At 38.6% G+C, this 14,369-nt stretch overlaps 1 protein-coding gene across 8 annotated transcripts in view; it reads left to right on the top strand.

Annotated features, from left to right (window-relative positions):
- The window catches only part of ATP11C (ATPase phospholipid transporting 11C), a 197,730-nt gene that overhangs the window by 91,428 nt on the left and 91,933 nt on the right, over window positions 1-14,369 (top strand). For all 8 annotated transcript variants that reach the window (XR_008391049.1, XM_053662336.1, XM_053662333.1 and 5 more), the window contains 2 exons: window positions 9,504-9,584; window positions 12,309-12,416. Coding sequence is in view for 7 of the 8 variants with exons in the window: in XM_053662336.1 (XP_053518311.1) it covers window positions 9,504-9,584; window positions 12,309-12,416 (189 nt within the window). In the remaining variant the exon portion in view is untranslated. The remainder of the gene's footprint in view (window positions 1-9,503; window positions 9,585-12,308; window positions 12,417-14,369) is intronic.

The raw sequence follows: 14,369 nt of genomic DNA, 5'->3' as shown, positions 1-14,369 counted from the left end.
CTATTTCAGTGTCTTTGGTTATATTTTGCTTGCTTGTTTGTTTTGTTATTTAGCTTCCTATTGAAGGTGAGATCATATGGTATTTGTCTTTCACCGCCTGGCTTATTTCACTCAGCATAATGCTTTCCAGTTCCATCCATGCTGTTGCAAAGGGTAGGAACTGCTTCTTTCTTTCTGCTGCATACAATTCCATTGTGTATATGTACCATGATTTTTGGATCCATTCATGTCCTGATGGGCACCTAGGTTGCTTCCAGCTCTTGGCTATTGTAAATTGTGCTGCTATAAACACTGGGGTACATAGGTTCTTTTGGATTGGTGTTTCAGGGTTCTTAGGATATAATCCGAGCAGTGGAGTTGCTGGGTCAAAAGGCAGGTCCATGTTTAGTTTTCTGAGGAAATTCCATACTGTTTTCCATAGTGGTTGTACCAGTCTGCAATCCCTCCAAAAATGCATTAGGGTCCGCTTTTCTCCACAACCTCTACAACACTTGTTTGTTGCTTTGTTTATGATGACCATTCTGACTGGTGTAAAGTGGTATCTCATTGTGGTTTTAATTTGCATCTCTCTGATAGCTAGTGATATTGAGCATCTTTTCATGTGTTTCTGGATCTTCTGTATGTCCTCCTTGGAGAAGTGTCTGTTCAAGTCCTTTGCCCACTTTTTAATTGGGTTGCTTGTCTTCCTGGACTGGAGTCGTGTAAGTTCTTTGTATATTTTGGAGATTAAACCCTTGTCTGAGGTATCATTGGCAAATAGGTTTTCCCATACAGTTTGTTCTCTTTTTATTTTAATACTGTTTTCTTTAGCCATGCAGAAGCTTTTTATTTTGATGAGATCCCATTTGTTTATTCTTTCCTTTATGTCCCTGGCGCTAGGAGACATATCACTAAAAATGTTGCTGGGTGAAATATCTGAGATTTTCCTGCCAATGTTCTCCTCTAGGACTTTAATGGTGTCACAGCTTATATTTAAGTCTTTTATCCACCTTAAATTTATTTTCGTGTATAGTGTAAGTTGGTGCTCGAGTTTCATTTTTTTGCACGTAGCTGTCCAGTTCTCCCAACACCATTTGTTGAAGATGCTTTTATTAGTACCTTTTATGTTGCTGCCCCCTTTGTCGAATATTAATTGGCCATAGAGATTTGGGTTTATTTCCTGGCTCTCTGTTCTGTTCCATTGGTCTATGTGCCTATTTTTATGCTAGTACCAGGCTGTTTTGAATACAGTGGCCTTGTAATACAGTTTGGTATCAGATATTGTGATCCCTCCTACTTTGTTCTTCTTTCTCAAAATTGCAGCTGCTATTCGGGGTCGTTAGTGGTTCCATATAAATTTTTGTAGTGTTTGTTCTATATCTGTGAAATATGCCATTGGTACTTTAATAGGTATTGCATTGAATCTGTAAATTGCTTTGGGTAGTATGGACATTTTGATGATATTAATTCTTCCAATCCATGAACATGGTATATGTTTCCATTTGTTGTGCCTTCCTTGATTTCTTTATTCGGTGTTGTGTAGTTGGTTTTTTACCTCCTTGGTTAGATTTATTCCTAGGTATTTTATTTTTCTTTTTGCTATTTCCAATGGGATTTTTGCTTCTGCTGTTTCATTGTTGGTATACAAAAATGCTTTTGATTTCTGGATGTTGATTTTGTATCCTGCTGTTTTGCCAGATTCATTTATTAGGTCAAGCAGTTTTGGGGTAGAGTCTATAGGATTTTCCATGTACACTATCTTGTCATCTACAAACAGTGACAGTTTTGTTTCCTACTTTCCAATTTGGATGCCTTTTATTTCCTTTTCTTGTCTGATCACTGTGGCTAAAACTACCAATACTATATTGAATAGAAGTGGTGAGAGTGGACAACCTTGTCTTCTTCCTGATCTTAGTGGAAAAGCTTTTAGTTTTTGCCCATTGAGTATGATGTTGGCTGTAGGTCTCTCATATATGGCCTTTATTATATTGAGGAATGCTCCCTCTATTCCCACTTTGCTGAGTGTTTTTATCATAAATGGGTGTTGTACCTTATCAAAAGCTTTTCCCACATCTATTAATATGATCATGTGATTTTTGTCTTTGCTTTTGTTTATGTGATGAATTACATTTACTGATTTGTGAATGTTGAACCATCCTTGCATCCCTGGGATGAATCTCACTTGGTCATGGTGTATGATCTTTTTGATATGTTGTTGGATGTGATTTGCCAATATTTTGTTGAGGATTTAGCGTGTATGTTCATCAGTGATATTGGCCTTAAGTTTTCTTTCTTTGTTGTGTCTTTATCAGGTTTTGGAATTAGGATGATGCTGGCTTCATAAAAAGTTTGGGAGTTTTCCATCCTTTTGGATTTTTTGCAATAGTCTGTGAAGAATAGGGGTTATAGCTCTTCCTTAAATGCTTTGTAGAATTCTCCTATGAAACCATCTGGTCCAGGGCTTTTGTGTGCCTGGAGGTTTTTTGATTACTGCTTCAGTTTCATTTGCTGTTATTGGTCTATTCAGGCTTTCTGCTTCTTCATTAAGTTTTGGAAGATTATATTTTTCTAGAAATCTGTCCATTTTACCTAAGTTTTAAAATTTCTTGGCATACAGTTCTTTATAGTAATTTCTTAGAATCCTTTGTATTTCTGTGGCGTCAGTTGTAATCTCTCCTCTTTCATTTCTGATTGTGTTTATTTGGGTCCTCTTCTTTTCTTGATGAGCCTGCTTAAAGTCTTGTCTATTCTGTTTATCTTTTCAGAAAACCAGTTCCTGGATTCATTGATTCTTAGAATTGTGCTTTTCGTCTCAATGGCATTTAATCCTGCTCTGGTCTTGGTTATTTCCTTCTTCTACTTGTTCTGGGCTGTCTTTGTTGTTGTTCCTTGAGTTCTTGTAGACATAGGGCTAGGTTGTCTGTTTGAAATGTTTCTATCTTTTTCAGGTAGGCCTGTATTGCCATAAACTTCCCTCTCAGGACTGCCTTAGCTGTGTCCCATAAGTTTTGGGTTGTCGTGAGTTCATTTTCATTTGTTTCCAGAAACTTTTTGATTTCTTCCCTAATTTCATTCTTGACCCATTCATTATTTAGTAGCTTGCTATTCAATCTCCATGGTTTTGGGTGTTTTGGGTTTTTTCCCTTGAGGTTGATTTCCAATTTCAGTCCCTTGTGGTCAGAGAAAATGCTTGGGATGATTTCAGTTTTCTTAAATTTGTTGATGCTGGTTTTGTGTCCTATCATGTGGTCTGTCTTTGAGAATGTTCCATGTGCATTTTAAAAGAATGTGTATTTAGCTTCTTTGGGGAGAAGGGCTCTATATATATCAGTTAAGTCCATTTCATCTAGGGCATCATTGAGTGTCACAATGTCTTTGTTGATACTTTGTTTGGAAGACCTGTCCATTTTTCATAGTGGGGTATTAAAATCCCCTACTATTATTGTGTTGCTGTCAATATCTTTCTTGAAGTCCTCTAAGATTTTCTTGATATATTTGGGTGCTCCTATGTTGGGTGCATATATATTTACAATGTCTATTCTTGGTGGATTCTTCCCTTGAGTATTATGAGGTGACCTTCCAAGTCTCTCTTTATGGCCCTTTTTTTGAAGTCTATTTGGTCTGATATAAGTATTGCTACCCCGGCTTTTGTTTCGTGTCTATTTGCTTGGAAAATTTGTTTCCAGCCCTTCACTTTTAGTCTTTGTAGGTCTTTTGTCCTGAGGTGGGTCTCTGGTAGGCAGCAAATGTGTGGGTCATGCTTTCTTATCCATTCAGATATTCTATGTCTTTTCAGTGGAGCATTTAATCCACTTATGTTTAAGGTTATTATTGATATGTACTTATTTATTACCATTTTTGTACTTGTGTTCCTCTCTGTCTCTCTCTTTTTTTTCTTCCTTTTCTTAGAGCAGTCCCTTTAGCATCTCTTGCAGAGCTGGTTTGGTGGAGGTGTATTCTTTTAGACTTCTTTTGTCTTGGAAGCTCTTTATTTGGCCTTCTATCTTGATTGAGAGCCTTGCTGGGTAAAGTAGCCTTGGTTGTAAGCCTTTGGTACTCATTACTTGGAATATTTCTTTCCATTCTCTTCTTGCTTGGAGTGTTTCCATTGGGAAGTCAATAGCTGACCTTATTGGGGCTCCCTTGTTTTTTACCTCCTTTTTCTCCCTTGCTACCTTTAAGATTCTCTTTGTCTTGGAATTTTGCCATTTTAATGATGATGTGTCTTGAAGTGGGCCTCTTTGGGTTCCTCTTGATTGGGACTCTGTGTTTCATGGATTTGTGTGAGTTTTTCTCTCATCAAATTTGGGAAGTTTTCCATTATTTCTGTTTCAAATAGATTTTCTGTCCTTTGCTCTTCTTCTTCTCCTTCTGGTATCCCTATTATTTGGATATTATTATGTCTCATGTTGTCTTGCATTTCTCTTAATCCCTCTTCATTCTTTCTGAGCCTCTTTTCCTTTTCTTGCTTTTTCTGGGTGTTTTTGTCTACTTTGTCCTCCAGCTCACTGATCCGATCTTCTGCTTCATTGATCCTGTTTTTGATTCCTTCCACTGTGTTCTTCAGCTCAGAAATTGTATTCTTCATTTCCTCTTGGCCATTGCTGATAGTTTCTGTTTCCTTTTTCTTGCTGATATAGTTTTCAGTGAGTTCATTGTAGTTTTTCTGTAATTTCTGGTATTTTGCTGTGAGCTCATTGAGCTTCCCAATACGCATTGCTTTGAACTCAGTAACTGATAGTTGAGTTGCCTCTATTTGATTTAGCATTCTTTCTGAAGCTTCCTACTTTCCTTTCATTCGGGGATTGTTTTTTTTGTCTTCCCATTGTTCGTGAGACTGTTCTTGTTAGCTTCAGCTTTTTAAATTGATTTGTTCTGGCTCCCTGCTTCTATGGTGTGAACTTCTGTGATATAATACCTGGGAGATTCAGTGGTGTAGTGTCTTTGATCTTCCAAGCTCACTGTTCTCGGGCTGTCCTTTAAGTTGGCTCTGAGTTTGTCTTTGGGTTTTGGTTGTTTGGGCTTCTTTCTTTTGTGGTTCCTTCCCACCAGCTGGCGAACTGATGGTCCCTCTTTCCACCACCCAGTTTAATTTACTGTGCTGGTGAGGGCCCGTTGTGTTTAAGCTAGTTTTTCTGTGTGTACAAGGTTTTGAGGGTTCTCTTTTGCTCTTGTTTAGTTGTTTTCCCTGGGTAGTTTCTCCACTGTTTAGTTGTTTTTCCAGATAGATCTTGGGATTGAGGTTTGTGTGGTTTTCACACTCTCCTTCACCTTTTTCTGTTGCTATCTCTTGGTGGTTCCTTTGTTGTTGGGTTTCCTCTTTCGGTGGGCATCCTGGTGTTCACTGCTTCCACCAACCCTTTTTGTGTGTGATCAGTTGGAGGGGAACGCAAAATGGTTTATTACAGTAGGAGAGTATTCTATTCTATTTAGAGTAGCAGCTGGTAGAGAAGAGAGTGGAATTCCTTTTGGTATGTATAGTGATAACTGTAATTTTCAACCCAACTAGCCACTTTTTAGAAAGGATGGAAAGGAGGTAAGGCTCTTGTTGGGGAGGGAAGGTTTGTGAGTTGGATCTAAAAGCAGTGAGGTTGTGGGAGGTCAGATTGTGAGGTAAGGTGAGAGGAAAGGATAGTAAATAGGTGTATTGTGTGAGAGAATTGAGTTATTTACTACAGTATTATGCTTCTGGAAACAATGAAGTGGGCTAAGATGTGGGAGGGGTGTTGTGTAGTATTTACAATAGTATGGAACAACTATTATTTACAATAATATTAGAGCAACAATCATATGACAGAATCTAAGAGATACCAAGAATAGGGAGCAATGGACCTTCAATAGTGTGCTAATGGAGCAAGGGGAAGTAAAGGACAGTAAATTGGCAATACAGTATGAATGAGGGGACAGGGAACCTATCAAATGATACAATATATCCAGCCAAGGCAAATAAGACTATACTGAAAGAGGAGGAATACAAAGATACTATTAAAATAAAAGATGTAAGAATAAGGAACAAAATAATACAAATATGCAGCAGTAACTTGTAGTTTCTCTGCTATAGCAAAGTGAAGTTTGTCTCTCTGTGTCTACTGTTGGGATGCCCCCTCTTTGGGTCCAGCTCTGGTCTTTTTGCAGTTCCAAGTTTTTTGTCTCACTTGTGGGGGTGGGGAAGGCAGCAGAAGGGAGGAAAAAGTGATAAGTTTGGAAAGAAAGGAAGAAGGAATAAAACAAGAAAGAGGGAAAGGGAGGGAAGAAGTGTTGAAAGATAAAATAATAATAAAGTTAAAAAAATAAAAGATTACTTTAATAAAATAATAACAAACAAACAAACAAACAAAAAAAGCACCTCTTGTTGGTTTCCAGCCGGCCAAACCAGTTTTTCTGGTTTCACTGGCTGCAGCAGGTGGAGGGGTGATTGGTGTAGCTTTTCTTCATTCTCAGTGTACTCAGCCAGTCTCAGGAGCACTCTCCCAAGATCCGGACCAGCGCCTCCCCCCAGTGCCCCACTCAGGGAATCCAGGTCCTCTTCAGAGAAGTCTTTCCCTGGGAGTTACCACCGTGGGCTGGGGTGCGGGTGCAGGCACGTGAGTGCGCACACCGGCCAGGCTTCCCTGGTCCCTCAGGCTTGGGCTCGAACCTTTCCCAGTGCTAAGGGGGTACGCAAGGGTGACTCTCAATTCTCCCAAGCCGGTGACCACAGACTCCACAGGTGATCAAGGCCCTCACATTTGCCTCCTAGTGCCCATTCCTCTCCGACACTTCAAGCAAACAAGTCTCTCCTGGTGTTTTTCCAACCTTACCCAGCTGGGTAGGGAGGGAGCTGATGACCCAGCTCTCCCCCAGGGACCCCGTTGCCATCCCTCAGCTCCCAAAGAGTCCACAGCAGACCCGGCCAGGGACCCTGGTACCTGGCATGGCCTCTGCACTGGTTGTGTGGACCTTATTGACCTGCAGCCATCTCCTCACTGTCTGGTCTTTCAGTGTCCACTACAATTTATGGACTCCTATTTTCCTATATGCTAGGGCACTGTTGGCTATTTGCTGTGTTCTTCCCCCGATCAGCCAGGTTTTTCTCCCATGTGTGGAGGGAAAAGGAATCTTCTCCATCCTCCTCTGCTGCCATCTTCTTCTCTAATAATACTTCTTAGAGTTGTAATATTAATTATATTTTTAAATTAATACTATTTTATATATTTCTAAAGTATCATTTTCTCTAGAAAATTTGTTGAGACTCTTTTTAAAAAAAACTTGCATGGATTTTATATCTTTGTTCATGCCAGAAACTCATGTACGGGATACTATTAAACACAATGGTGTATATTAAATTGAAAATAGGTTACTAGTTGCCTTTTTTAAGCACTAGTTTCAGCCTAATTGAACATTTATCACTCATCTTCCTGATTATCAGTTTTGTTCTTCATTCATTTACTTTAAGGGGGAAAGCTTGGTATTTAGATGTTTTAAATTGCATCTTCCATTTTTAAGTCTATAAGCTATTAAAAGCATTCCCTTAACCAAAATCACCTCCTGAAAATTTTACTACATTGCAAGTACTTTTTTTTCTCTCACTTCATTTTGTTTAAATGAAGGAGAAACATCCAGTGCAATTGCTCAAATACCTTGTTGATGTTAAGTGCTTCTGTTTATTCACTTTAAGTCTTTGAGTAAATGGTGCTATAATTGAATTTAGCCCTACTTCTTAAAACCAATCTGGGTGGTGATATGGGAAAGAGCCAGTTTCAATCTTGAATGATAGGGTATTTGAAAAGGAGCTCCTCTCCATTCGTGGTAAGATGTCTTACAGAACAGTATAAAATAAACTGCATAGAGGATTATATTCAAACAGTCATTCCACTTGGCATGCAGCGATTTCAGTTCAATTCAGTGAGCATATACCAAGCACCTATTAAATGCCATTCAGTAGTCCAGACAACAAAGACTTTAAGCAGATGCAATGGAGATCACGATACAGCTTTTCTATCCTTTAGGGTATAGCCAAAAACAGTTATGTATTCACTTAATTTAATGTAGTAAAAGTGATAAAAATAGCATGAGCAAAATGCTATGGGGATATGGTGGAAGTTGTGATTTTTTTCTACCCAAGAGGAGCTAGAAAAAGCTTCAAAGAGTAGATGATTTCTGAACTAAGCCTTGAAGGATTAGAGACTGTTAGTGGTATTTCAGTCTGTTCATCAAGGCACAGAGCCATGTCAAAGCCTATGTCTGCAACATAGCATGTGTGGCAGGGGCAGGATTGAATGGGGGTTAGAGATGAGACTCAGTGAATTGTGAGGGCAGATGGAGCTCATGGCCCTCTGTCCCTCAGATGAGATCTAGTTCTTTTGTACTCTCTTCTATTTCAGTGACTGATGACAGCACCCACCAGCTGTGTTAACCAGATGCTTGGAAGACATCTTTAATCACCCCTCATGAGAAATTCCTTACCATTCCTGCCATTTTTGCCTCCTAAATATCTCTGGAACATATTTCCATGTCTGCTGCTACTCCCCTCATTTAAGCCATCATCTTTTATTTAGATCAGAGCAGTAGCCTCCTAAATAGACTCCCTGCCTCCACTCTCATTCTCTTTCATTTTCATTTCCACAAAGCAGTGAGAATATTTTCAAAGGGTAGTTCTCTTCATGTGACCTCTCCCTGTGTAGAAGCTTCAATTATTTCCCACTGTTGTTTATTCCACTGTTGGGATAAAGAATGAATTCTATCTCTGATTGGTGTGGCTGAGTGGGTTGAGCACTGGACTGAGAACCAAAGGGTCACTGGTTCGATTCCCAGTCAGGGCACAGGCCACATTCCCAGTAGGGGACACGTAAGAGGCAACCACACGTTGTTTCTCTCCCACTCTCCCTTCCCCTTTGTCAATAAATAAATAAATAAACTAACTAATTAATTAACTTTAAAAACAGAATGAATTCCCGTGTAGAGAGTCTGCTTGGTCTGGCCCATCTCCCTCTCTAGCCCCATCTCACACCACACTGTTTTGCTACTGGCTTCCTGTGTTTCCTTAACCTGTGCCCCACTCCCTCCCACTGTGGGGACATTGTATACACTGTTTACTGTTTCTGGAAAGCAAACCCTCTTTCATCCAGTTAACTTCTGTTTATTCTTCAGATCCCAATGCATCATTTGTTTAGTGCCCGGTTTTCCCTTTAAGCCGCCAGCTATATGAGGTCAGGGAATTTTTCTCCATCTGTTTAAAGCAGCATCTCTAGAGCCTGGCTGATAATAGCGCAGAGGCTGCTCAAAAAGTAGGTGGTCAATGAGAATGGGTGTATTTCAGTATAGGGGTTAATCCAAGCTGGGATGAAAACTCAGCCTGATTTAGAACTATTTTCTTAAACTAACTGCTGTCTGGATTGCTTTTGTTTTCATGAAAATTAACATTCCTCCTGCTACCAGAATGTGTTTTGTCTGCATTCTGGCTGAAACTTTTGCAGCAAAGTAAGTGCTACATGTAAGTTATTAGCTTATTTTCATTTTACTTTCAATTTAATGTCTCTACTTAGGTCACAGTAGACACACCAACCAGCCCAGTTACCAGTGGACTTCCACTTTTCTTTGTTATAGCTGTTACAGCCATCAAGCAGGTAAATTTATTTACAATTTTGCTTGTATTTTATTCCTGTCTGGTTTAAATTTCATTGTCAAAGGTCTTTTTTTCCAAATGTATATAGAGTGGGCATTGTCTCTGATGGATTTAACTTACATTTGGTTCCTGTTGAAAACCTGTTAAAATGATTGTAAAGTACATGCTCAATTTTCTTGCTCCATTCCTCCTCAATATTTGTGTGTGGCAGTGTAACTCATAAAGAAAGACTAGGTGGAAGGTATAGCTTAGTCAGGAAATGGGAGGCAGATTTTTAATGTGCATTAATTTTTTCATTTCAGTATGTCTGTCACAAAAATTTCCATTCTAGTGGGCTTTTTTTGTTTGTTTGTTTGTTTGTTTGTCTATAGCAGAGAACTCAAGAGCATAAATATTTTAATCTTTTTGTCTTTCCTGAGGATGCTGAAGGGGATGGTGGGTAGAGACTTTTATTGTTTCTTGTCAAAGCTGACAACTGCCAGTTTGTAATGCTGATGTTATTAAGGGACTAAAGACGCTAAAGGTATCCATTTGCCTGCCTGCGGCAAGAAAGGTAAGGGTTTATTTTTAGATAGTAGCCCATGTCCAGAGTCACAGGTGAGCTAATGCTCAAAGACCTGGCTCCCCCATGGCTTCCAAGGGTCAGGTTATATTGGGGAGAAATCATTTGTCATGGTGACTAAGGGAGTCAGGGTTGTGACCTCTACTGAGTGGTCAGCACTAGGGTAGGGGTACGTGAACGGCACAGCCGGTCCAGATGCAGCCGTGGCATTGTGTGGTCTGGTTTTGCTGCATTTCTGGGCCTGGAGCTGAAACACAGCCGAGGCCTAGATGTTATCCCTAGTTTGACCGAAACTGTCTCTGTGGTCAACAGACCTGATGCTTTGTTCCTGAGAAAATTTGATACTGATCAGAACTTCATTGTCCTGAGGGCTTAATGCTTAAGGGAGTGGTCATGGAGCAGAGAAGGAGGCAGGTGAGACAGGGTGCCGGATGAGGCCAGTTTGAATTAAAAGAAAAGAAAGGAAAAAAGGTTATACTAAAGAAATGAAATTCCTGCATGGTTACAATGTCTTTGAAATATTTTGAGCATTTCATATGATAGTACCTTTTAGACAGTACTTATCAAAGTGCTTTTAACAGTGTCTCAACTTCCAAATAAAGGTCTCCTTAACAGTATTCAGAACAACATTCCTTTCCTCTTGGGGTTATCTGGTCTTCTATCGTGCCTAACAGAAACTACAAGAATATTTTATCGAGTTCTTGGTTGCTAAATGAAGACTTTTGGAATGTTCTTTCCCTTAGGCTATTAGGATTATTTTCTTTAATATCATACAATTGCTACTTCACAAAATTGCCTGTATGATTTCAAAAGCTCTTACTGATTCATTTGATTCTCAGTACTAATTTGTGTTAGGGTCTTTCTCTTCTCACTGAAGTGATAGCCTTGCCTTGTCATAAAGAGTGACAGAATAGGAATGAATGTAGAAATTGAGAAAGAGGGGGGGAAGTGATCAAAGGATTCTTTAAACAGTTATATCTGAAAAGGTACAGACATATTATAAAGAAAAAAGGGAAGTGATATTAAAAACAAGGAGAGAAGGTTGTTCCAAAACAAATGAATAGCCTCCTTCCTTGGTTCTTTTTCCTTAAATATACTTCAGACAAAAAGCTGAAAGAAAAATGAGCCATTAGACTTTCCCCTGATTACCTTTAATTCTAAAAAATGAACACCAATTTATATTCTTCTATCACTAAGTCAGTGTAGAAGTTTCCCTGTTGATCTCTAAAACAAATCGTAGATTCTCTGCCAAAATAATCCTAGCTTGCCTTTTCTATTCTGTCCCTGGGAGAATTTACTTTCCTCAGAGATAATCATTCTAGTAGTCTACTACAGAAGAATACCATATTTTGCCTTGTATAATGTATACTTTTATGCCCAAAATTTTTAGTGAAAAATAAGGATGTGCTAAAAATAATGATTATACATGCTTTTTTAAAAAGATTTTATTTATTTATTTTAGACAGAGGGGAAGGGAGAAAGAGAAACATCAATGTGTGGTTCCCTCTCGCACGCCTCCTACTGGGGACCTGACCTGGACTACAACCCAGACATGTGCTCTGACTGGGAATTGAAACAGCAACCCTTTGGTTATCAGGCTGGTGCTCAATCCACTGAGCCACACCAGCCAGGGCATATACATGGGTATAATGATTACATACCATGGGTATAATAATGGGCATAATAATCCCATGTATAATGCATACAAAAACATGGGTCCACATTATGCACAGGAGTGCATTATACACGGCAAAATATAGTATTTGTCGTTAAGTCTGTAAGAAAATACCATCCAGAAAAAATTTTCTTCAAATTCAAAAGTGGAAACAACATTACCTTAAATAAGAGTAAAATTAGAAGGATGGATCATTGTCCTTCACAGTTGAAGAATATTAAGGCTCTAATGCCTGTTTTCATTACTAGTTAAAATATAGAATGAAGAAATCTTTTAATACAATAAAGGTATTTACTTAAGGGTCATTTGGAAAGCCTATCTTAGTTATTCTATAAAAGTGTACAGTGTTGTCTCTTTATAATTATGAATTGAAATAAATACTATAATTGTAAGTATCTGCTGGCAGCTCATGTAGGGGATTATAGAAATTAATAACTTCATTATGTGAGCTTGACATAGGGTTTTGTTTTGTTTTTTTATCCTTCTAGGGATATGAGGATTGGCTGAGACACAGAGCTGACAATGAAGTCAACAAGAAAACTGTTTACATTATTGAAAATGCAAAGCGAGTTAGAAAAGAGAGTGAAAAAATCAAGGTATTAATTTCTGTAGCCCATTCTTTCTTATTGTGGTGTAAACACACCTTTTAAAAATGAACAGTTAATTCAGTGGCATTTAGTACATTCTCAGTGTTGTGCAACCATCAACACTGTCTAGTTCCAGAGCATTTTCATCACCCCCCAAAACTCCTATAAGCCATTAAGCAGTCATGCCACATTCCTCCCTTCCCCAGGCGCTGGCAACCACTAATCTTCTTTCCGTCTCTATGGATTTACCTATTTTAGATATTTTATATAAAAGAAATAATACACTCAGCAGCCTTTTTTGGCTGCTTTCTCATTTAATTTAATGTTCCTGAGAGTGATCATGTTGTAGCATGTATTAATTCTTCATTAGTTTTTACAGCTGAATAACATTACATTGTGTGGCTATACCACAGTCTGTTTATCCATTTACCAGTTCTTGGAAATTTGGCTTTTTTTCATCTGTTGGCTATTAGGAATATTGCTGGTATGAATATTTCATATAAGTTTTTGTTTGTACACCTGTTCTCAATTCTTTGGGGTATATACCTAGGAGTAGACTTGCTAGGTGATAACAGTAATTCTATGTTTAACTTTTTCATGAACTACAAATTGTTTTCCATAGCACCTTACCATTTTACATTCTACCAGCAATGCATAAGAGTTCCAAAGTTGTTATTATTTTTTACTATCTCAGGCATTTTAGTTTTTATTGAAACTAATCAATGTTTATTATTACTCAAGATTCTTGTCAGTAAGATTTCAAACTTGTCTACATGAAATAATACTTTTGCTGCCAACAGTTTTATTTTAGTATTTTTATTTTTTAAATTATACTTTATTGACTATGCAATGACAGTTGTCCCAATTTCTCCCCCTTTGCCCCCCTCCACCCAGCACCCCCAACTCCCCCTGGCAATCCCCACACCATTGTTCGTATAAGTTCTTTGGCTACTCTATTTCCTATGCTGTACCTTACATCCCCATGGCTGTTCTGTAACTACCTACTTGTACTTCTTAATCCCCTCACCTCTTCACCCACTCCCCCACACCCTCGTCCCATCTGGCAACCATCAAAATGTTCTTTGTATCCATGCTTCTGACTCTATTCTTTGTGTTTGCTTAGTTTTTTAGATTCAGTTGTTGATAGAGATGTATTTATTGCCATTTTATTGTTTATAGTTTTCATCTTCTTTTTCTTAAATAAGTCCCTTTAAGCCCTGGCTGGTGTAGCTCAGTGGATTGAGCTCGGGCCTGCGAACCAGACAATCGCAGTTCGATTCCCAGTCAGGGCACATACTGGGGTTGCAGGCCAGTTCCCAGCAGGGGACGCATGAAAGGCAACCATACATTGATGTTTCTCTTCCTCTCTCCTTCCCTTCCCCTCTAAAGATAAATAAATAAAATCTTTAAAAAAATAAGTCCCTTTAACATTTCATATAATAATGGTTTGGTGATGATGAACTCCTTTAGTTTTTTCTTGTCTGGGAAGCTCTTTATCTGCCTTTCCATTCTAAATGATATCTTTGCTGGGTAGAACAATCTTGGATGTAGGTCCCTGGTTGTCATGACTTTGAATATTTGCCAGTCCCTTCAAGACTTCAGAGTTTCTTTTGAGACATCATCTGACAGTCTTATGCGAACTCTCCTGTAGGTAACTAACTGCTTTTCCCTTGCTGCTTTAATGATTCTGTCTTTATGTTTAACTTTTGACATTTTAATTATGATGTGTCTACATCCATCTTATTTGGGACTCTCTGTGCTTCCTAGACTTGCATGTCTATGCCCTTCACCATATTAGGGAAATTTTCATTCGTTATTTTTTCAAATAGATTTCCAATTCCTTATTCTTTCTATTCTCCTTCTGGCACTTTGGGATGAGAATGTTGGACCACTTGAAGTTGTCCCAGAGGCTGCTTGCACTATCCTCATTTTTTTTTTTTGGATTCTTTATTTCTTGTTGTT

This window comes from Artibeus jamaicensis, unplaced genomic scaffold (genome assembly GCF_021234435.1).
Source record: "Artibeus jamaicensis isolate MK-2021 breed Jamaican fruit bat unplaced genomic scaffold, CSHL_Jam_final contig_240, whole genome shotgun sequence".
NCBI classification, from domain to species: Eukaryota; Metazoa; Chordata; class Mammalia; order Chiroptera; family Phyllostomidae; genus Artibeus; species Artibeus jamaicensis.
Note: the sequence above shows the minus strand (reverse complement) of the source record. Positions and strands in the feature narration are given on the sequence as shown.